We start from the raw sequence: 21,522 nt of genomic DNA on the forward strand, positions 1-21,522 counted from the left end.
AGATGCCACATTCGGCAGGTTTGGCATCTTAGTGTGGATGGCGGTGTGCATTCCATGGTAGCAAAGAGAGCTGTGGGCGCATATGTTCCACGGTTCATCTTGTCGCAATTTGCCTGCCGTGCGAGCCTTTGCCGTCGCAGGACCGTCATTGATGACTGCACAACGTTTGCATAATGCCGCTTTATGCGTCGTGGCAACGCTCCACTACATAATGCTTTGTCCGGGTAAAAATAGCAATAAGTGGGCGCTAAATGGTGTTGTAGACAAAGAAAGAAGAAAAGAGACGTGTGGAGCACGAGCCATACTTCATGAAAGTAAGCGTGCCAGTCTCTGGTACCATAGCCCCTATCCCGTTATTGTACGGATCATATCTTAGATGGTAGTAACTTTCGGGGCAGTGGCCCCCTGCAGCCTTTCTAGCCGACTCGCAGTTATCTGGTACACATCTGGCAGGCCTATCGCATCCCACGAGGTGCCGCTCATCAGCCTGACGAGGCCCGGGGCGGCAGTGAAGATCCGTGCCATGCCGCTGTCTACTGTCAGCTCACGCAACGATAAGAGTCAATCAACTCACCGTCCGTGATGCCCAGCACATATCCACTGGCCAGGCTTGCCAGGTAGTTCTCCAACAAAGGGAACTCCATCGACGCTTAGTCCAATGATGCCACTCCAGCTGTACTGTATCCCTTCACCTGGCCCATACTCAGCCTGACTCCATCCGTCGAACCTTTCGTTGATGAAGCTCCGAACACATTTAACCACACCTTCGGCGTCTGCAAGCCCATCGTTAATACAGTTCTCGGGATGCTTCGTGACCCAGTCGTCAAGCGCTTTCTGTCCCGGATTAGACCCTCCGAACATCACATTGCCATCAGCGGTACAACGAGGGTTTATGCTGAAGAATGCACCATCTGGAAGCAGAACCCCGTACGAGTTGCGAATGGCTCGGGAGCCGCTGAGTACACGTGGTGGTACCACCCTCGTACATATGTGTGGCTTTGGTGTGATGATGCCCTTTAAAGCGGGCTCGAGAGCTGCACTGTATGCATTGGTAGCGTGTACAATGTTGTCGCATGCAATTCGGCCACGGCTAGTGTGAACGAACCACCTACGTCCTTCGGTGGCTTCTGAGATTGATGTTGCTGTTGTGTAGGTTTGCAGGTTGGCTCCTGCCTTTATATTGTTGCGCATGACATGAGCTGTCAGCTTCCAAGGCTGTAGAGTCGATGCCGGCCACGCATAACAGGCCTTTGCATCTTTGATTCTTGACACTCGTGCCGCGTCGGCGGGATCTTGTGTGACCTTGATGTGGTTTGTTCTCCCACCAGCTTCTTTGTACCTGTCAAACACCTCTTTCGCCAGCCTTGCAACTTCATCGTCAACGGGTACGTCTAACGTGTCGCCGACCCACAGGTCGCAGTTTACGTCGTGTTCCCGGATATAGTCAACCAGTGCGTTCCAGGTATCCGCTTCGTTGTTCAAGATCTTGATAGCTTGTTCTTTGCCATACGCTTTCTCGAACTTGCCGAATCCACGCCATTGATCGGGCTTACAATGACCAGCATTTCGTCCTGTTGCCCCCGAACAAAATTCCCTTGCTTCCAGTATTACGACACTCTTGTCAGGCCAAACACTCAGGTGTTCTTTGGCAGCCAGTGTGCCTGTGAGGCCAGATCCGATGATTACAGTGTCGGCTTCGTCTGGTAAATCTCCTGTCGTTCGATGATCCAGTAATGGATCGGATCTTACTTGCTGTAACCAGTATGAGAGCGACTGCCCACCCTGCTTAGGGAATCCCGTTCTTGCATGACTTATGGGAGATGAAGCGTACTCCTCCACATTCAAAGTAGTCGACGAGTTTGGAAGCGTGATGCTTCCAGCACCGCCAACCTCGACGTTAGCGTCCTCTGCCTGTTTCATCGGGAGCTTTGTGTTGGAAGGCAGATGTAGGAAATGTCAAGAAGCTTTCGTGACAACTTCAGGAGCCATCAGTCAAAGCGGGTCGCAGTTGCGTGCTCGGAGATAAGCTCCATCCCGGCAACAAACCAGGCGATCCGTGATTCTCTCCACACGTGCTTCTTCCGTCCTCGCGACGCCTTAGAAGTACTGCATTAGGTGCAATTACCTGAGTTGCTTGCATATCCGGTCGCATTAGACTCCACAGAATTCTTATGTGAGACTGACTCGATCGTGATTCCTATTTTGGGATGCGGGGAGAAGACCGAGCCAAGCCGACGCCTGGGCGGGCTTTCTTCCTCCGGAAACACACTCCGGGCTTTATACCTCAGAGCTTCATACGTTGGTACTTACAAAAAGAATGTAATCCCGACCCAAAGGAGCAGCTTTTATAACGCGTTATTGAAGACCAACCCTACTGTCCCTACGCTCAATCCAGAGGCTGTACCCCGCAATGTCCACACTTGAGTCCAATATCAGACAGGCGCTCGATGTGCTGCTACCCAAGATTCAGAAGCAACACGAAAGCTCCTCTAAACCGATAGTCCTCGGGATCACGGGATTGCAAGGGTCAGGCAAATCTACCTGGGCTGGCAAGATAGTGGAGATCCTTACGTCTGAACACCAATTGTACACTGTCACCGTGTCTCTGGACGACTTCTATAAGACACACGATGGCCTAGTGTCGCAAAGAGACCAAGATCCCGAAAATAAGCTGTATCGTGTGCGTGGTCAACCAGGAACCCATGATGAGCGATTGGCCGCGCAGTTTTTCAAGCAGCTGGAAGCGTACAGCGGAGACGCCGAGCTCAAGATCCCAAGTTTCGACAAGAGCCAGTTCAACGGCGAGGGCGATCGAGCGCCTGAATCAGAATGGCACTCGGTCTCGCGAAAGCCTGATGTTGTGGTATTCGAAGGCTGGTGCGTCGGCTTTCAGCCTCTCCCAGCTCCTGCGGTTGAGGAGAAACACTCACTAGCGCTTGCTGGAAAGCTGCCCATCAACACGCCCGCGCAACATCAGATATCACATCTACTGGAGATAAACGACAATCTCAAGAGATATTGCGATGCGTTTATGGGCCCTACTCACTTTGATCTCTTCGTTCACATAGACACTTCTGATCTGCACAACGTGTACACCTGGCGCTTGGAACAGGAACACAAAATGATCGCGGCAAAAGGTTCAGGCATGTCAGATGAGCAAGTCAGATACTTCATCGACGGATACATGCCGAGTTATGAGGTCTATTTGGATACCCTAAGGCAGGGTCTCTTCCAAGACAAGGGGAGAATGGTCAGAGTTGTCCTCGATCGGCAAAGAAGTGTGGAGAAATTGGAAGAGTTATGAGGCTGTGGATCAGTCAACGAGCTTGCAGGAAGCGTATGTGTTCTATCCGGGATGCGTCAGTACGAAGGTTCACACTAACAAAGATCTCATAATCTATGGTTCTTCATTCTATAACCGATGTGCGAAATTGCTGTACTAGCAGTTGTGAAGGAACCCGCAAAGTGAATGACACTTCACGTTCACTTACAAGCTCAACGTTTCAGAAGTAGACCCTGAGGCAACCAAGACGAGACAATAATATGGAAGACGTTTTCACTGGTTCCCTGTATCCTACTTTCGTCTCTTGATATTTGACAGGGCCTAACACCACCCATCACAACTTAACAAACACTTCCAACCTTTCCAATTCGCTCAACATGACTTCTTCCCGAGAAGTCGATCCCGGAAAGTTGACAATGTACGCCATCGCCGCCTCTAAAGGCTTCAGCTACTACCTGCCTAAGTCCGCCCAGCGCCTTCTACAAACGCTTCTCAGACAGCTTCCATCCACAGCACGCTCGATCTACAACGAATACTACCGCGATCTCATGTGTTCGAAGGCATGCGCACGGGAGTCTGCGGCGGCGATGGCAAAGTTCGTTGATACCTTTCCAAAGATTGCAGCGATGCACAATGCATTTGCGCGTGAAATGAACGCGGAGATTGAGAGTGATGTGCACGAGGGGTATCAGCCGGTGAAGTTCCCGATTGTCAGGGAGCGCGTTGTTGATGCAGAGAAAGAAAACAAGAAGCGCAAGCGGATTCCGGCTGAGAGTGCAGCGCTGTCTGCACCGATATCCAAGAAGGCAAAGGCTGAACAACATTTACAGCCAGACACGACTACTGCGCTGGGTTTGCCGGACCAGGTCTCGCCTCCAGCGGCGCTGATTCTCGACTCAGGCATACGGTCCCCTCCACTATCTCATACCGCATCTCCAAATAACACCACACCGCAAACCGGAGCCGTCCGGTCTCCTCTGATACCCAAGTCAGACGCGAGTTCTATACCGAGTGCACCGGTATCGCTCGCCTCCTCGCCAACGACCATGTTTGGCTCAGACCTGCAGTCTCCATCTGCGTCCCCAACATCTCACACCGGGTATTCAAACAGCACCACACCACCCATCGCTGCCCCATCCTCTCCAACCCTAGAACCAAATACGCTTACTAAATCGAGTCCGACAGCATTACTCTACCCTTCGCCACCACCAGTCGTGCGGTCTCCCTCTGCATCTCCACCAACTCACTCCAAATCTCCAAATGTCACCACACCCCGCCCCAGCCCCATTCCGTCGCCCAAGCCAAATCAATCCATTGAGCTCTACCGAACTCCCACGCTAGACCAGGAGTCAACAGACCCGCACCAGCCTGCGTCACCGTCCGACGGTCCGACTCTCACCAACGTAGCAGCCGTGCAGCCTGCGGCACTACCCACACCTACAACATCGGTACTCACCGAACCCATAGTTTCCGCGGCATACCATGTGGAAGCGCATCCTGGGCCCTCAGCGCTGCTGCTACAGCGTCAAGAGAGCGCTGTGTCAGAGGTACATGTGAGTACGCAAGGCGCAGCAGCCCCTATGCAGGATCCTGCCTGGGAAGCGTCTATTGATTCTGCGTCGCCATCCACGTCTGTGTCTGTGTCTGTGCCGGAGGTAAGTGCGAGTGAGCAAGGCGCAGCGCCGGCGCCAGACCGTGATGGGGAGGAGGCATTCAGGGCGTTTGTGTCGGAGTCTGCTTTGTTGTCTGAGGACCAGCGCTGGGAGAATGGTCTGCAAGCGATCGAGGACTTTAGGTGGGATGAACCGGTGTCGCGGTGGGCGGCGGGGCGTATGAGTGCTTACTATGATAGTGTTGGGCCGTCGGCTGGACTGTTTCGCGGGAATCACTGGGCGGATGGCGGCGCTGATGAGTTTTCCGAGATGATCAGCAAGGGTGCTGATTTGCCATTAGATGAGGAGTTTGAGGATGTGTTGTGAGAGGATGAGGAAGGAGCTTCGCTACTGTTGAGAGCAGTGTTATGTCTATAGTACGCCCACCAATGCAATGCCGACCGTCTATACCCAAATATTATATGCAAGAATGTTTATACAAAGTCAAATACATCGCCTCGGTCAGCGATCATCTTTCCAACGCGCTTCGTGCCTACAATCCTCTCGAGTTCCAGCCTCTCCCACTTGCTGAACGCCACTCGCACACTCGCTTCCTGCCTGCTGATCTCGCCACGCTCAACGCTCTTTCCGATGAACCCGACAATCTCGTCGTAGAACTTTGGGTTCTCAGGTACGCCGTAGAACACCACGCGCTTCACGCCGCGGATCTGGTAGCGGTGGAAGTGGTGTGCACGGCCGGTGTAGAGAAGCAGCGAGTGTTTTCCGCTCATGAAGTGGGACCGTGCCTTGCGGACGTCGGTGGCATCGGTGTATTCTTGGATCAGACCGTAGCTGAAGTCCGAGTCGACAAGGGAGTTGCGGACGCGGACGAAGTCGAGGTAGGAAGGGATGAAAACGACCACGCCAACGCCGCCGCTTGCAGGCTTGGGCAGACGGCTAATGGAGGGCAAGATCGAAGAGTGAAAGTACTTGAAGCGGGCGTCAGGGTCCGTCAGGTGCGAGGGCGAATCGAAGCGCAAGAACGTTTGCTTAACGCCGTACGAGAGCGACTCAATCAGACCCGATGTGTAGTCTGGCGTGTAGCGCAAGCGACCGGCAACGTTCTGCATGTGCTTGTAATAAAGGGAGTTGATCTTGGGCGTAAGGAAGGCAGAGAAGACGATGGTTTGGCGAATATTAGGAGCGTGTCCATCGAGGTACCACGAACGGACGCGAGAGAAGTCGCAGCCGTGAGGATCCTTGGGTTGGAGGTTCAGATGATCAAAGACGAATTCGGCGTGCTCGAAGTTCTGCATCAGTGTTGCATCAGCTTGGTCCATGATCACCATCTCAATAGACGAGAGGAAGTCGTAGTCCCCTCGCTTCTTCTTGTCGCCAGTCTCGATGGCTCGTCGTAGACCCAACGCTGACGCAAAGATGATGTCTGAGTTGTAGAAGGTTGAGTACAGCTTCAGTGTCTTCCGCGTCAACTTGACGCCCACACGGAACTCGTTCTCATCGTTGCCCTCGAAGAGTTCCTTGAAATCCTCTGGCCGATCGTCTGAGAACTTGTCCTCTGGCTGTGAGAAGCTGTCCAGGAAGCGCTTCTTGTTCTCCTGTTGCTCGAACGTGTGCAACTTAGTAATTGAATCCAGCACGCGTACGCAAGCTTGCTTTGTCTCAAGAAGGAACAGGACTTTCGGTCGCGTGAAGCCTTGGTCGCGGTACTCAACGTCCTCATCCTCTTTCGCAGCCGCCAGCTTTGCATTGTTCTTTATTACACGGTCTCGTGTCATCAGGATGTGATTGAGGGCATGCAAGCAGGTGAGGTCTCGGAGTCGGCCGGCGTTCTGCACCGTACGTGCGCCAAACAATATATCCTGGTAGCTGAAGAGGGACGGCGCAATCGTCTGCTCCAGGTCGTTGAAGTCGCCAATCTCCTTCTGCGCGTTCTCGACCAACTTTGACTTCAGGCCAATATTGCGCGTGCTCTTGAACCTGGGTCGTTCTAGCGCCTTCTCATCAGGGCTAGGAACTTGTAAGACGCCTTTCCCAGTGTCGGTGTGGCTCTGCTTCTGAGCTTTCCACAAATTGCCAGCTTTCGTCAGGCCTGCGTCTAGCTTCTTGGTCGACCACTCATTCGCTGCTATCCTCTTTAGCCGTTTGGTGAGCTCATTCTCGTCCGGGCTGCCGAAGTGTTTGTCGAAGAAGGGGTTGTTCGCCTCGCTGTCGAGCGGGGTGTCTTCCTCCTCGACTTCCTCCTCGACCTCGTCGTCGTCTGCCAGTTCATCGCCCTCTTCCTCTGCGGAGTCGTCTGGCGCCTTGTCTGCAGCCGCGCTCAGATCTGACTGCTGTGCCCGCCGCTTGGATCCTTGCGCGGCAGATGGGTCCTCCTCGCTCTGCGCCTTGCGCTTCTTGCTCGGTCGGTCCTGGGGCTGCATGGCGGCGAGAGACTGTAGCAGGGCGGAGTAGGCGTTCGAAACGGGTTCCGCGTCCTCGTCGTCTTCCTCGTCGTCTCCAGGCTCGTCAGATGGCTCTGATTCGGTGTCTTCTGGTTCGGGCGACGGTATCCTTTCGGCCTCTCTGCTCCAGTCAGCGAATGCTGTGCGCGGCGTCCAGCTCGTTGCCGTACTCACGCCTCGCCGTCTGGGCTCCGTATTCTTGCGCCGCCGTAGCCACCACTTTCACCGCCCCTTCCTCGGCCCCTGGCGCCCCCCCTTCCCCTGCTGCCCCCTCTGTCGCTGCCGCGGAAACCTCCACGAGCACCCCCGCGAGCACCTCCACGGAATCCTCCACGAGAACCTCCGCGAGAGCCTCCACGGGAACCACCGCGCGCGCCACCGCGCCCTCTTGAGAAAGCCATGTTGCTGGTCGCTGCTTTGATTGTGCTTGAACGGGCGTCTGTCACAGCGTGGCGCTGTCAATTCAAACTATGCGGCCCCTTCTCCGAGTGAAAATCAGCCAGCGAACCTCGAAAATCCAGGGAAGTTTAGTCTTAGTTGTTGCCGGCATGCAGTGCTCCTCCAGAAAATAAATATTAGCGTCCGTGCTAGCGAGACCGCCGCACCTGGCAGGAACAATACAATTTCTGCCCCACCACCAACACGCCCTCAACGCTCCCGACGGCCTCGCATAACCCACGGCACCGCCCAGCGCACCTTCCGCCATCATGTCCGAGAACGACTCCTTCCTCCACCTCGCCCGCCCGCTCGGCCCTGCCCCCGTCGGCGCGCAGCCCTCGACGGCCCCGCTGAACGTCGTCGTCCAGCCCCAGGTGCGCATACCTCTGCCTGCGCCTGAGCAGCGCTGATAACGTGACCAGGCCATCTTCTCCATTCTCGACCACTCCCTGCGCCGCCCCGCCGACCAGGAGCGCGTCATCGGCACGCTGCTGGGCACCCGCAGCGAAGACGGCACGGAGATCGAGATCCGCAACTGCTATGCCGTCCCCCACACCGAGACGGCCGAGCAGGTCGAGGTCGACATGGACTACCAGAAGCAGATGCTCGCCCTGCACCTCCGCGCCAACCCCCGCGAGGTCCTCGTCGGCTGGTACGCCACCAGCAGCGACCTGAACACCTTCTCCGCCCTCATCCAGAACTTCTACAGCCAGCAAGGCGACGGCACATGGCCCCACCCCGCAGTCCACCTGACTGTCTCCACAGAGCCCGGCAAGGAGATCGAGTCGCGGACATACATCTCCGCCCCCATTGGTGTCACTGCTGAGCGCGCCGCCGACTCGTGCCTGTTCATTCCCGTGCCCCACGAGATCAAGTACGGCGAGGCCGAGAAGTCTGGCCTGGAGCTTGTCTCCGGCGCCAAGAACCGCGAGGACAGGATACAGGAGATTGGAACCGACCTCGACCAGCTGGAGATTGCCATCAAGCACGTCCTGGACATGCTCGAGCGCGTCTCAAACTACGTTAACAACGTTCTCGACGAGGAGGCAGAGCCTTCGTCTGCGCTGGGCCAGTTCTTGATGAACGCCCTCAGCCTGGCACCCAAGGTCGACGCTGCTGATATTGAGCGTGACTTGTATGTCCACCCACGAACCTCATTTACACCTGATACTTACAATCCCCAGCAACGCACACATCCAGGATGTCCTCGTCGTCTCCTACCTCGCCAACACCATCCGCACCCAGATCGATCTCTCGAACCGTCTGGCAACCGCAGCGCTTACTCTCGGTGGCGGCGACGCGCTTGCTGGCGACAACCAGAAGGAGGGCGGCGACAGGAAACAGGGCGGCAGGGGCGGAAGGGACGGCGGCAAGGGCAGGCAGCAAAGGCAACAGGAGGCCTGAACATGATTTATGATGCATTCTTAAGAGCTTGGGTCTGGCGTTTTGGCTAACGTGCGAGTGTCGTGTTGCTCAAAGACGTTAGAAGCGGCAACACCAGGGCACGGAAAAGAACGAGGCGGGGCAGGAAGCGCCACTCGAGGGCGCGAGTGGTGGTGTGGAGATGCTGCATGATGTCGAATAGTACGCGCGAGCTGTTCGCTCGTAAAAAGCACGCATTGCCTGGAGTCATCTGAGGCCGTGTATGATTATCGCAGGCCTGTGGAGCATGAGCATGCGCTTGAGCATATGAGCGCAAAGCTCAACAATGAAACACCATTCAACCTTCAAACCACCGTCTCGTACGGCATGTGCAAACTCGCAGTCTGAGCTGATCGCACTAGCATCCCTAGCAGCAGCCAGCCACCAGCACTCTCAATACAGCACTCTCAAGGATGAGCAAAATGAGTGTCTCACTAGAAATAGCAACGCGTGAAGCTTCTGTATCTAGACGAAACTCCACAAGCGCGTCTTCCGAAATGACGTGTCAGAACAGCGCGAATATCAACGATAATGAATCGATTGTTGCTATAATTAACGAGACTGCACGATCTTCGCACTGGAGTGGGCTTGCCAGTACTGTCCTGCGTCTCCACAGTCTCAGGTGGCTGCGGCTTTCCTCGGCTCTCCGCCGAAGCGTACGGTGCGTACGAGAGTCCAACACGCTGGGCTCTTGTATGTATGGGCCAAGGGAGAAGTCGGATTTTTGCTACGTCAATGAGACACGGCCGAGTCTTGTAGAACGGAATTTGGAGTACTATTTTCATATTCATGTGCGCCTCCATTGCGCATTTTGATGTTGGTATCTTAAGCCTGTGAACGCCGTCGCGATGCATGTGTCTATGTCCCTATCAAGGTGATTCGTTGGGCGGGTGGGCTGCTGTGAGTGCCGGCTCTTTTTGGTGATGGTTGGAATGAGCTGCTCTGTCGTGGTGTTTTGGACGAGCTCGAGAGGTCGAATGTCCGTGAAGCTGGATGATGCAACGGTGGCAGATCCCGTTCCACGCCGGCCTCCTGTCAAAGTCTCGACATTTCAATGATCGAAAAGCACCACACCGGCCTAGATCACGCTCTCGTCATCCGCAAACTTCTCCTTCTCCTTCTTCACCTTCTTTTTCTTCTTTTTCTTCCTCTCACCCTCGTCGTCCCCCTTCCCCTTCTTCACAGGCACCTCCTCATCCTCCTTCGGATCACCTTTCTGCAGCACCGCGCCCTCATCCGTATCGAACGCCTTCCGCTTGCGCTTGAGCTCCTTGTCCGTCTCCAGCATCTCGCTGACCCTGCCCAGCTTGCCCGTGTCGCGGCGCAGCATGAATTTGAAGTCGTCGAGCTTGATCTTTGCGCGCCGGGCGTGGTGTGCGACGGCCGCAGCTTCGTGGCATGACTCGATAATGTAATCTGTGACGATTTCGTCCAGCACGCGCACGGTTTCTGGGAGCGGGTAGTCGTTGTCGCCGAAAGCGAGGAGGAAGGCTTCTACTAAGGGACGGTCAAGGAGTGTTCGATGTTTCTTGACGTGCCGGGGGAGGGGCACGCGAGGAAGGATTGGTGGTGGCATTGGCGTCTATTAGAAAGTGAAACTGTGGGGTCTCGTTCGTTGGGCGTTGGAAGGCAGAGTTGATTGAGGGTATGGCAGACCAAGCTTAAGGCGAAGAGGAAGTCGCGACTGGTGGTGAAGTGAGACGTGAATCACTTACAGTCTTGCGTGGGAAACTGCTGTCCCTTCTGGCGCAGACGCATGCGCACCTCCGTCATGATGTGCTTGTGTGAGAGGCGTTGCCTTCGCTCTCTTCTGCGTAATACACTGGTTCAACGCAACTTCTGCCTCTACGTGAGTTAGCGTTGTGCGTGTGTTGCACAGTAGCTGTAGCTGTGGTTGCGCCCGATCTTGGTGTTTGCTCATGAGTGTAAGCGATGGAGTTGTTTACCTAGTCATACAGCCGTGTATTAATAGCGATACACCAAGACGTTCAAGCGTCGTATGTTCTGCTTCAGACTGTTGATGTGTAGTGTTCGCGCGCAAGAACGCGGTCGTGAATGATGACGATCCATGCATGCACGCACTGGCCAAGAACCCCGGCGCATGTGTCCCCACTAGACATCACTCCCAACGACGACAACTGTTCACTTGACACCCTCGGTGCCGACACAAGTGCAGTACTTTGGTTTCCCGGAAACGACATCGCAGTAGCTCCATAAACAACGCGCCTCAAGGTCCTCAGTCAAGATGGTACTGCGCTTTCCCTTGTCCTCCCGCAAGACGCTGAGCTAATGTCCATCAGACAGCGCTGTTCAACTTCCAGTCCCTCCTCCTCGTCATCCTCCTCACAATTTGTACCGCTACATACGCGCACTACGTGTTTCCCGGCATAATCGACCGCAACAAGGAGAACTACTTTGTCAGCCCCATATGGAAGGCCGCGAGAGTGGGTGAGAGGCTGAGCCCGTATGTCAGTTTGGCGTGCGTGATCATGGCGGTAAGTCCTGGATTTCTTGTGTGCGTATAGCGGAGGATAGGACGAAGTAAGACGTAGAATGCTTCGGGCAGATACAGGACATGCCATGAACGCGAAAAGACGAGCACGGAATGCCCGACAGACAGGCGGATGCTGACATATTGCAGGGGCTAACGTTCATGGGATGAGCGTTGATTAGCATTGAGGACTACGACGACGATTATGCATGAGCTACCAATCAATTCGGTAAGGGCAGGCGCGGGCGCGGTGCAACGGTGGCGAGCCCTAGAGACTGAGGTCACTCGAGCTGCGACATGTGAGCAAGCAGGCGCAGGAAAGACTCCAGGCGAGCGATGTCCTCGTCAGGTTTGACTGCATGTGATGAATGTACGACGGCACCACGCATGTCAGGTGGCTATGATGGAGATAATCATGTTTGAATATTTGTGTCATCGCTAGCATTAAAGATGTGGTATATACAATAACGAGCACGCTTGCTCGCCAAATTTTGTTTCTGAGCTTTTCAGATCAGACGTTGATGGTACAAAAAGTGTACCGGCACCTTTTCAAACGAGGGCATCCCTCTGCCAGACATAGACCCATCCTATACCAATTCATACAGGTGATGATAATACACAGACGTGATCCAGCGCCTAGAGAACACCTTCCCTTTCGTTCAGGCGCACATGAGAGTTGAGAGTTTTTCTGACCGGTAGATTTTGGAGAATCATCGAGCCGGGGTATCGATGAAGGAAAAAAACAGCGCAAGAGGAGAAGCAGACGCGCGCAAGCTGTTGAGAAGCTTGAGAGAGTCCGCTGGCAAACTGCCAACTAAAGGTTGGTATCATGTATAGCCGCCGACAACTGTCGACGGTGAGAAAAAGGCGTAAATTCTAAAAGCAAGAAAGGCGAGAAGGAGAGGCAGAACTGCAAACCATAAGCATCAATCATGTCTGAAAGCGACAGGGAGCTGGACTTAACCCGCTCGCTGCCTAATGCTTGTGGCTCATCTCTCCCTTGTCGCAGCAGCTGTCCAGCCCATGGCGAGAGCTTGCGCGCTCGTGCGAGCCTTCCACGTCGCTCGCATCTTCAACAACGACGTCGTCGTGAAGCATAAAGTCAGGCTGGCTGTGCGCGTCCTCGTCATCGTCATCATCGTCATCGTGATCGCTCACGAGACCAGGGTTGGAGTCAACGGTGTGAGGGCTGAGGTCCAACGGCGAGTCTGGCATGTGCTCGTCACACTCTGACTTGACGGGGGACGGCAACGAGAACGGAAGTCGGGCGTGGCTGGCTTGATTGCCCTTCCTACTGCCTGGTCGTGCCAAGGGAGCCTTGCTTGCAGGCGCTTTGTTGGGGGCGCTAGCGGGAAGGCGCGCTAGCTGAGGCGGGTTGGCATTGACTGGGGTCGGAGCCGCAGTGGTGTCCGCGAGATCGTCATCTGAGTGCTCCATCGCGTCAAGGTCAACCTTCGATCGAGCAGTGGTGACAAGCTCCTTCAGGTTGCCCTCAAACCCGCGCTTTTGAGCCAAAGCACTCAGATGCGGCGTTGATGGCGAGCCGGTAAAGTTGGCAGAGACAGGCTTCGACTCCTCCCGTGGGGAAGCGTTGAAATCACGATGGACGTTCTTGGCCTGCGCAGTCAGGGTGGATTGCGCTGCAAGAGGGTTCACAATGCCAGGTGTAGCGGGCATGGAGAACGACACTGCAGGTGCCAAGGCTGGCGTGCTGACGGGCTCAGTAGCCGTGACCGGTTGGCCAGCCTCGTTGATGTCCACCGGAACACCGCAGGCGATGGCTGCCTGGTCGTGGCTCTTGAAGACAAGGCTGTGCTTGATACGGCAGTGATTGAGGAAACCTTGCGTGTTGGAGAAGTTGCTGTGACCGCATTGAGCGCAGTAAAGTCGGACCCACTGACCGTCGGTGGATCGCTTGTGCAGCAGAGGATCAATCTTTGGAACTGGTGCTGGATTTTCACCGAGCGGCGGGAGCTTCAACATTCCAGTCGAAGTTCGTGACGTGCGGCCCCTGTTTCCATGACCAAAGTCACCGAAACTGCCACGCGTCGCCCTGCCTTCACCAATTCCGAAGTAGCTCTGCTGCTGAGCGAGCGCACGTTCAGACACAGGGTCAAACTGCATGTCCGAGATCAACCACTTGGCGTAATGACGAGTGTATGGACCATCGGTGACTCCCCAAGGCGCAGCGTTCTGAGGCTCTGTGTAGCCGGCAGGCGGCTGCAGAGCAGCGCCAACACCACGGCTGAGGTCGTCAAAGAGACCTTCAGTGCCTGGGAACGGAATCATCGAGCATCGGCGCAGCTGCTCCAGCGAAACCTGACATTTGGCCAACTCCTGCTCAATCAGACGAAGCTCGTTATGCTTCAGAAGAATTTCGTAGCTGATTTGCGCCTCGATCGCTTGTTGTACAGCGGTCAAGTTTGATGTCGTCGAAGTCTCAGGAGTGTTGACAGTTTCAGATTTCACATTGACTTTCTGGGGCTTCGATGTCCTGGCCTTCATTACGCTGTCCTTCCGTGGTAGCGGTGCTTTTGGTCGCGAGTCCAGAATATCCGCAGAAGCTGCCTGAGGCACGCTCTGCGCATCTTCCGATCGCGGAGACTCAGTTGCGCCACCGTCCATACTACGGCTCGCCACCACGGGCTTCAGCTCGCCTTGGGCGTCTTTCCACTTCTTCACTGCGTGCGCATGCTGCGTTGATGCCGGCTCGGGACTGTCAGTCGCCTTGCGCTTGATTTGGTTCATGTTGAAAGCTGGGATTTCAACGACCGGCATCTGTCTTGACTTGTGCAGCGTAGCCTTCTCCATGATTCTGTCGCCAGGCGACTCCGTACTCCATGGGAGGCGGAACATGGACTGCATTGAGAGTGAAGAAGTGGAAGCCTAGAGACAACAACGCTCATCTGTTGCGGGGATGGTCAGGCGCATTCAAGTCCAAGAAGCAGTCACGCCGTTGAAGGTCGTGGCAAGCGCGACAGTGAAGTGCGCAGTCGAGAAAGAAAGTGGTGGAAAGTGCGCAATATTAGAAGGTGTACTGGGTATCAAGAAGGCGCGGTGAGAGAATGCAAGAAGTGGAACAACAGGCAGCAAAGCTGTTGGGGTGACGTGTTGTGCAAGGGCGAAGATCGGCCGGTGGACGGGAAAATCAACACTGCGAGATCCGAATACTGGGCGAACAGATCGTGATCCTGGAGAGACGGGCGTGCAGCAGCCTTGCAGCGCTACAAGAATCCGTTCAAAGTGGTAGTGGTGGGAGGGGAGGGTGGTGAGGGGAGATGGTGTTTGTGATGATGGCGACCAAAAGTTAAGAGACGCGAAGTTGGGGGGCTGCTCTGCCATGGAACTGCACGCTAGAAACGCAGCCTAGGCCCGAAGCGCAGCCACTCCAGAGGCACCCCTGCGAGTGTCTTCTCCTGATCGGCTGCGATTGGCTTCGTGTCATACATTTCCTACCACGGAATGCCGCTTGGCTGTTGGCAAAGCAATACATCATGAGCGAATTTCCCATAGCTTACTGTTTGCCCGGGCGACCGAGCAGCCTGCAGCGCTCGTGGTGCGCGTGAACGCGGGCGTGCGCTCGCAGCAGCCGCTCGCCGCCAGTGAGTCGTACGAAGGTTTGGGCTGTCCATGGGCATACATCATTGTGGGCCTCTTGGCTCTGGGGCGCATCACTAGGTTTGGCTGACTTGTCCAACGTTTGCTGGCAGCAACTGTCTCAGCGTGACGGCTCGCATCGACTCCGCGGTGGCCCGGTCTGACCGGCGCTGCCAGATCCCAGGCGCGCTCACTCTCAAACACTCTGCGCGCGTCACAATCAATTTTGGCGGGGTGGGCCGCGTCCTCGTCGTGGGCGCCGCCAGCTTGCGCGAGTTGTCGATAATCGAACAGCCAAGCGCCACCATCGTTCTGCTGCTTTCTGCGCTGCCGGCTCCACATGCCATCAGCCACGCTGAAACAACTCAACACCACGCTGTCTCATGGCCATACAAAAGGATCGACCTTGCCGTTATGCGGGGCACTACTATATGCGCATGCAGGGCTGGAATGGTCGCCCAAGCAACTGCAGTCAGTCGGTGAGCGTGAAGCTGTCCACCGCCACGCAGCGACGAGCCTCAAGGCGTGCTGCATTGCATGTCTCCGAAACTAGGCCGCGGCATCCGGGTAGGCGTCCGGTATCGTCCACCCAGAGTCTATCCGGAGTCCACGACCCTCTCCGTGATTTCGCGAAACGATAGATCGCCTCCGGACTTCCACATCGCAAATCACGGCTTCGACGGGTGGGGTTTGCAGTGAGGCGCAATTTTAATTTCATCATGTGAGCACACAACACGCACCGCAGACCTGGATGCAGGTACGGATTCTATCAAAGTAGTGGTGACTAGCCTACAACGTGCCTCGCGCCAGCTCCTGTCCTTGCACGGCCGCGATCGCGGGCGATCATGACGATGAGCACCTTGAAGACCAGGATCCTGGCAAATGCGTGAGGAACGGAAAAGGTTTACATGCTCCCCCAGAAAGCCTGGCCTAGAAACAGATAATTATGCCATCTGCATTCTCCACTCTTCATTGAGCAAATGCCGTTCACCGGACGCCTATGCGTCGCTCACCGCTTGCGGTATCCCACTCATAGGACATATCCCCCCGTTTGGTGATGCTGGAGCAGGTCGGATGTTTTCGGCTTCCGGCGAACCAGCGCCATCTTTCTGTGGGGACTCGTCCAAGCTCGCCCTTGCCATGCTCTGCCGCAAAGAGCCGCTGCCGCGTGGTGATGTTGCCAGATCTTTGAACGGACATGATCCAGCTGCCATGGCCGCATCTTCAATTTCGCTCTCGCTCTCACTTCCGTCGTGCAAAATCTTCTTTCCGTGCAGGTACCCTTCTGGCTCGATCTCTGGAACAAGCGCATCGTGGGTGAACTCATCGCCATCGCGGACGTACCATTTTGCGAACAGGTCGTTCTGGATCCAGATGACCTTGGAAAGTGCCTTGACCAGCCCAATTTTGCGTTCCATCCTCATCTTGGGATGTGATAGGATGGCCTCAGTCAAGATATCTTGAACAAACGATAGTGTGGCACCGATGTGCACATATTCCACGTGCAATGGATGGGCGCGTCCTTGTCCTACGTGCATCATACCGACCTTGTCAAGGTACTCCCAAAACTCCATCTTCGAAGGATCGCTGCACAACTTGTTGAGATACCCTCGGAGGAATAGTTTGCGGTGCATAATCTGAGGCGAGTTTTCACTGAGATTGAGGTCGACAGGTCCCTCATATGATGTCGATCGTGTCTCAAATGCTCGTGCGGTAATGTCATATTGCAACAGCTTCTTGTAGACAATGTTGACTACAGCCGGTATGAGTGCTCTAATGTATTTGGCTCCAGTTGTAAGGTTCTCAATGTCGCCTGTCAATATCAGCGACAAAAATCTGTGTGGGTGTTGCAACAGCACGTACGTGAGCTGAAGTCGAGGAATGATTGCAAATATTGCACTCGCGTTTCCAGATTGGTGTACAAGTCCCGGCGGTCAATGTGCTGCATTGGTCGGCGCTCTAAGGGAGCCATATTGGGTAATTGGCGTTGATGCAAGTGGGAGCTTGGTATAATCGCTCCGCGTTTCGTTGTATAAAGTTGTTGCACGTTTGTGAGAATGGAAACGGCGTCGATAGAATTGTATGCAGTCTTTTCGGCCAGTCAAGCTCAGTATCTTTATAATACACACTATCTTCTTTGGACGAGATATCCATGTTGCGTGGGGACATTGCCGCATGTTCAAGTGGTGTGGTGTCTTACGATACGGTGGTTCGATCATTGGTCACGCCACGGTGTGAGAAAGAAACAGCAGGGCTCATCAGCTCAATTTCGATCACCAGAAATCGAAATGCCGCGTTGATAGATTTACATCTGGGTATGGTCGTCCTCAAACACTTGCAAAGTGCGATATGCAGCGGTACTACGGTTTGTGCGACCCGTACGTGCGTCGTGCCACCTGGCGCAAGAGCGCGTTTGCACAGGAAAGCATTTAATTAGGTCGACTTACCGCACATGAGAACGTCGCATGGCGCTGACGTTCGTGGAATAGGAGTGCGAATCGAGACGTCTCCGAGGTACTTGTGTGAAGCCACATTATGGATACTTACAACTCAACTTGCGTTGTGGGATAAAATGGGATGAAGCTGTAAATAACAGCGATTGGTAAGATGTATCTGTAATCCCAGGACGAATGAAAGGCGATCGGAGCAACTGCGGAATAAGCATCATCAAAGCAAGTGAACACTCCGAACCGTCGAGCGGGCACCGTACATAAGCGCACGTCTTTATAGCCAACTCTAACGTCATCGCTATTTAACGATCAACCTTGTCTACAGAGCTACTTCCAAGTGTCAAGATACCAATTGTCATTTCCAGACCATATTTTAACACAAGGACCGCAAGCAAGATGTCGAACATACAAAATGTCGCCATTATTGGCGGTAATGGTACATTGGGCTCGCCCGTCCTAGAGGCGCTGAAGAAGTCCGAATTCAACGTCTGGGTCATCAACCGCCAAACCTCGAAATCCGTATACCCCAGGACGCAGGTCCTCACAGTTCCAGATGATCTCGACGTAGATGCAGTGGCCAGAGAGTTCCAGGAGAAGGAGATCGATGCACTCGTCATTGCCATCGCCGGAAGTCATGTCGAGCAGCAAAAAAAGCTAATTGATGCTGCTTTCAAAGGCGGCGTGAAAAGGGTGTTACCAGCCGATTTCGGCAGCTGTGACTCGGCTGACGACAAGACGAATGAAATCCTGCCCTTGATGAAGGGTAAGAAGGGCATTCGCGACTACCTCGTTGAGCTAGAAAAGAAGGAACGAGATGGCAAGAGAGGAAAGCTGACATGGACGAGTCTCATCAACGCGCACTTCTTCGACTGGGGTCTGGGCAACGGATTGTTGAAGTTCGATGTCAGAGGGCGCAAGGCATACTTGCTTGATGGCGGTAACATCAAATTCTCCGCATCAACGCTGCCTTTCATTGGCAGTGCCGTTGTCAAGATCTTGGAAAAACCACAAGAGACGGAAAACAAGCTGCTGTATATCCACAGCCTCTACATCACACAGTTAGAGGTGCTCTCAGCGCTAGAGAAAGCCACGGGTGACAAGTTCGAGCGAATCGAAGAGGACAGCGAAGCGCAGTTGAAGATAGTCAGGCCCAAGATGCTTGAAGGAGATCACGATGCACGCGAAGAGGTAGTTGCAATCTGGGGTGTTGTTGCGGCGGACTGGAAGAAGCGGGAGGCCTTTGCGAACGAGCTACTAGGACTGGAAGAGGAGGATCTTGATGAAGTCGTTCAGAAAGTAGTCAAGGACCTGTAACAGAACATCGATTCGCACAAACATCCTGGCACAGATCCCGACGGTCCGGCAATACTATTACAGGCTGTGATGGAATAGTATCTCATTCATAGTGAAATTTCATTCATGGGTAGGTATCAAGCGCATTGCCTAATGCAGCGGGCATACTTGCTCGCACTCTGTTGCTGTGAATAGCCCTTCAAAATGGCAATAATCGCTCATTCAGTGCAGGATGGACAAGACTCCGACGCCCAGGGTTCACACCTCCAGATCAAAGCGAAGATTCCATGGTGGCCACGTGTTGGTAACGAAGTCGCTGCTTGCCTTCACCTTTTCCTCTCGATCATCTGCACCAGTATCTGAGCCTGTGTTCCAAGCCACCAGGTCATCGTCGTTGACTTTGTAAGGCAGCCTCCGCTCAGTCTTCTTGACGCCACCTGCAGGCTGCTTGTCATTCTTCGACTGGACCGCGTGACCGAAAGACTCAGCGACGTCTTTTCTCAGTGCCGGATCGCTGAAGAACACCGGGTCGCTTGAGGTCTTCCTCAGTGGATTGGGTGCCGGAGCTTGGGTCGTGGTGATCTGGTCGGGCGGGCAGTGGTAGGTCCTGAAGTTCTTGGGGAAAGTCAGCCCAGGCTGTTTAGGTGCGCTGAAGTCGAGCGGCAATACCCCATCGCGGAAAACCTGCGGTTGATGGGCGTGAGGTGTCGGTGTGCGAGGTTTCGGTAGGCGAGACGTCGGCCAGTCTGCAATGGCAGGCGTCTCTGGTCGAGGTGGTTGGTGGGAAGGGAGAGAAGTCATGGTGGAGAACGAACGCGCTGGATGTGTAACCGCGTTGGTGACGGACGAGTGTGGCGTTTGCACATATTCTTTGGGCAGTGAGAAACACGGTGAATAGTACTTACGTGTGCATTCACTTTCAACCCAGCTTTGCTGCCTTGGCGGGTGGATACCCATATCTCGGAGAAGAAAGAGTATGCCTTCATGACTGATCTGGACTTTTTCGGTTCCTTCAACGAGGTGTTGCATCTGTTCAAACCATGCAGATGTGTCTTGCTGCTGGGTGGCTGCATCGAGTATCTCATCGATGCACTCTTCATAGAACGTCCAATGATCGCCTAGACCTCGTCGAAGGTCCGCGAGCAATGGAGTGAAGCGGTCGGGCGTTTTGGACTTGGACCTAGCACCTACTGCCATCTTCCTGTGGCGTTGGCGTTGCATATTGGGTTGTTGTTGTTGATGATTAGTCGCAGTTGATGCTTTGTCGCAGTAGAAGTCAAGGCCGCGATAATATACTGAGCAGAGAGTGAGATTAGCGGTGTGAAGTAGGCAAGTGTCCATCAAACAATAGGCTCATGGTTGTATTGTATATGTATACAGGCAGTAAGTGAAGTTGATACCTCGCGCATGCCTATCATTAGCATGTGCAACCGGTAAGAGACATCGAGCGTTTTCTAGAGGGATCAACCTCTTTGAACGAATGCTTTGAGTGACGCCCAACTCTTACTCATATTCCCAGGTCTACGAAAGATTCCATCTTGTGCTGAATGGATCGTGTTCTGGGTCCATCCATCGAACATACTCTGCACTATCCGCCAGGCTTTCTGCGACATCTTCTCCGTAATTCAATGCAACGAAAGCGTAAGATGCGTCGATACCTGCTGAGATGCCAGAGCTGGTCACGATGTCTCCGTCTACCACCCATCTAGCCTTCGCAGCCCAGTCAACGTTTGGCCCCGTGCTTGTTGCCCACTTATAGGCCCGTTTGTTTGTTGTGGCGCGGCGTCCGTCCAAGATTCCGGCTCGTGCGAGGATTGTTGCACCGGTACAGATAGACAGAACGGCTTTCAGCCGGGGGTACATTTTTCTCACGAATTCTATCTCTTTCGTAACATCACCGCGCACACCAACTCCGCCCGGTACAATAAGTACGTCAAGAGCTTCCTCGCTCCGATCACCATCGCGAGCCGATTCCTGGATCTTGAGTTGCTCGTCCAGGGTGCGGTCGACAACGAGACTCTCAGAAAATCGCGACATCGGATTCGAATGTGCAGGAATGAGAGTGCTGGTTGAAGGGTGGTGTGTAGGTACCGAGCCGGGATTTGCAGCAAGGTTGGTGAGTCTCATGGGATAGTTGTACAACATTGCGAGCGAATTGAAAACGTCAAGAGGACCAAAGACGTCCAGCGCCTGGAATCCGGGGAAGAGAAGGATGCCATAGTGCACAGGCTTGTCTCCTTGCACTTCGAACAGAGGAGTCTTGATGATGCTCGTTGACGATGTTGCAGAGTCGGAGGTTGTAGAGGTGTCCGACATAATGATCGGCCGCGGTTGCTCTTCGCACTCATGCCGACTGCGGCGGGGTAGATGTACAAGTCCTCAGCTGTCAGCACCACGCCGCAACTAAGCTGGAAACGAACAAAAGCGAGTCTACAATCTTCAGCTGAGCACATTAAGCTGAGCCAAAGGGGGGCGGAGGACAATGTCAGCCTTG

The 21,522-nt window shown here is 54.4% G+C and overlaps 12 protein-coding genes across 12 annotated transcripts; 5 read left to right on the forward strand and 7 right to left on the reverse strand.

The window, feature by feature from the left end:
• Positions 1-372: 372 nt before the first annotated feature.
• Positions 373-2,140, reverse strand: C7974DRAFT_432231 (FAD dependent oxidoreductase-domain-containing protein; the record flags this gene model as incomplete). The annotated part of the gene is made up of 3 exons (XM_046144838.1): positions 373-529; positions 575-1,833; positions 2,126-2,140. 3 exons carry the CDS (start codon positions 2,138-2,140, stop codon positions 373-375), a joined length of 1,431 nt encoding a protein of 476 aa, XP_046000753.1.
• A 128-nt stretch (positions 2,141-2,268) lies between these two features.
• On the forward strand, positions 2,269-3,482 carry C7974DRAFT_137650 (D-glycerate 3-kinase-like protein). Its single transcript, XM_046135514.1, has one exon. It carries the CDS (start codon positions 2,411-2,413, stop codon positions 3,302-3,304), a length of 894 nt encoding a protein of 297 aa, XP_046000754.1. The 5' UTR covers positions 2,269-2,410; the 3' UTR covers positions 3,305-3,482.
• Positions 3,483-3,660: 178 nt separating this feature from the next.
• C7974DRAFT_410685 (uncharacterized protein) lies at positions 3,661-5,262 on the forward strand (the record flags this gene model as incomplete). The annotated part of the gene is made up of 1 exon (XM_046143483.1): positions 3,661-5,262. One exon carries the CDS (start codon positions 3,661-3,663, stop codon positions 5,260-5,262), a length of 1,602 nt encoding a protein of 533 aa, XP_046000755.1.
• On the reverse strand, positions 5,197-7,569 carry C7974DRAFT_389078 (U3 small nucleolar RNA-associated protein 25). Its single transcript, XM_046141329.1, has 2 exons — positions 7,508-7,569; positions 5,197-7,458 (listed from the first exon to the last, which is right to left on the reverse strand). The coding sequence occupies exon 2, from the start codon at positions 7,314-7,316 to the stop codon at positions 5,370-5,372; it is 1,947 nt and encodes a 648-aa protein (XP_046000756.1). The 5' UTR covers positions 7,317-7,458; positions 7,508-7,569; the 3' UTR covers positions 5,197-5,369.
• A 111-nt stretch (positions 7,570-7,680) lies between these two features.
• Positions 7,681-9,202, forward strand: C7974DRAFT_137653 (eukaryotic translation initiation factor 3 subunit F). Its single transcript, XM_046135515.1, has 3 exons — positions 7,681-8,149; positions 8,198-8,910; positions 8,960-9,202. The coding sequence occupies exons 1-3, from the start codon at positions 8,045-8,047 to the stop codon at positions 9,177-9,179; spliced, it is 1,038 nt and encodes a 345-aa protein (XP_046000757.1). The 5' UTR covers positions 7,681-8,044; the 3' UTR covers positions 9,180-9,202.
• A 1,073-nt stretch (positions 9,203-10,275) lies between these two features.
• Positions 10,276-10,970, reverse strand: C7974DRAFT_373932 (transcription initiation factor IID, 18kD subunit-domain-containing protein; the record flags this gene model as incomplete). The annotated part of the gene is made up of 2 exons (XM_046140130.1): positions 10,276-10,694; positions 10,913-10,970. 2 exons carry the CDS (start codon positions 10,968-10,970, stop codon positions 10,276-10,278), a joined length of 477 nt encoding a protein of 158 aa, XP_046000758.1.
• A 334-nt stretch (positions 10,971-11,304) lies between these two features.
• On the forward strand, positions 11,305-12,099 carry C7974DRAFT_389086 (uncharacterized protein). The gene is made up of 3 exons (XM_046141330.1): positions 11,305-11,445; positions 11,498-11,692; positions 11,839-12,099. Exons 1-3 carry the CDS (start codon positions 11,443-11,445, stop codon positions 11,857-11,859), a joined length of 219 nt encoding a protein of 72 aa, XP_046000759.1. The 5' UTR covers positions 11,305-11,442; the 3' UTR covers positions 11,860-12,099.
• A 274-nt stretch (positions 12,100-12,373) lies between these two features.
• C7974DRAFT_137762 (uncharacterized protein) lies at positions 12,374-14,774 on the reverse strand. Its single transcript, XM_046135516.1, has 2 exons — positions 12,648-14,774; positions 12,374-12,598 (listed from the first exon to the last, which is right to left on the reverse strand). Exon 1 carries the CDS (start codon positions 14,551-14,553, stop codon positions 12,664-12,666), a length of 1,890 nt encoding a protein of 629 aa, XP_046000760.1. The 5' UTR covers positions 14,554-14,774; the 3' UTR covers positions 12,374-12,598; positions 12,648-12,663.
• A 1,330-nt stretch (positions 14,775-16,104) lies between these two features.
• C7974DRAFT_137796 (Protoglobin-domain-containing protein) lies at positions 16,105-17,694 on the reverse strand. Its single transcript, XM_046135519.1, has 2 exons — positions 17,149-17,694; positions 16,105-17,098 (listed from the first exon to the last, which is right to left on the reverse strand). Exons 1-2 carry the CDS (start codon positions 17,255-17,257, stop codon positions 16,284-16,286), a joined length of 924 nt encoding a protein of 307 aa, XP_046000761.1. The 5' UTR covers positions 17,258-17,694; the 3' UTR covers positions 16,105-16,283.
• On the forward strand, positions 17,695-19,167 carry C7974DRAFT_137795 (uncharacterized protein). Its single transcript, XM_046135518.1, has one exon. It carries the CDS (start codon positions 18,132-18,134, stop codon positions 19,047-19,049), a length of 918 nt encoding a protein of 305 aa, XP_046000762.1. The 5' UTR covers positions 17,695-18,131; the 3' UTR covers positions 19,050-19,167.
• On the reverse strand, positions 19,168-20,114 carry C7974DRAFT_137794 (uncharacterized protein). The gene has a single exon (XM_046135517.1). The coding sequence runs from the start codon at positions 20,055-20,057 to the stop codon at positions 19,287-19,289; it is 771 nt and encodes a 256-aa protein (XP_046000763.1). The 5' UTR covers positions 20,058-20,114; the 3' UTR covers positions 19,168-19,286.
• Positions 20,115-20,354: 240 nt separating this feature from the next.
• C7974DRAFT_137837 (DJ-1/PfpI family protein) lies at positions 20,355-21,504 on the reverse strand. The gene has a single exon (XM_046135520.1). It carries the CDS (start codon positions 21,342-21,344, stop codon positions 20,550-20,552), a length of 795 nt encoding a protein of 264 aa, XP_046000764.1. The 5' UTR covers positions 21,345-21,504; the 3' UTR covers positions 20,355-20,549.
• Positions 21,505-21,522: the final 18 nt, after the last annotated feature.

The sequence above is a fragment of the Boeremia exigua genome, assembly GCF_020726555.1.
Source record: "Boeremia exigua strain MPI-SDFR-AT-0100 chromosome Unknown C7974scaffold_3, whole genome shotgun sequence".
In the NCBI taxonomy this organism is placed as follows: domain Eukaryota; kingdom Fungi; phylum Ascomycota; class Dothideomycetes; order Pleosporales; family Didymellaceae; genus Boeremia; species Boeremia exigua.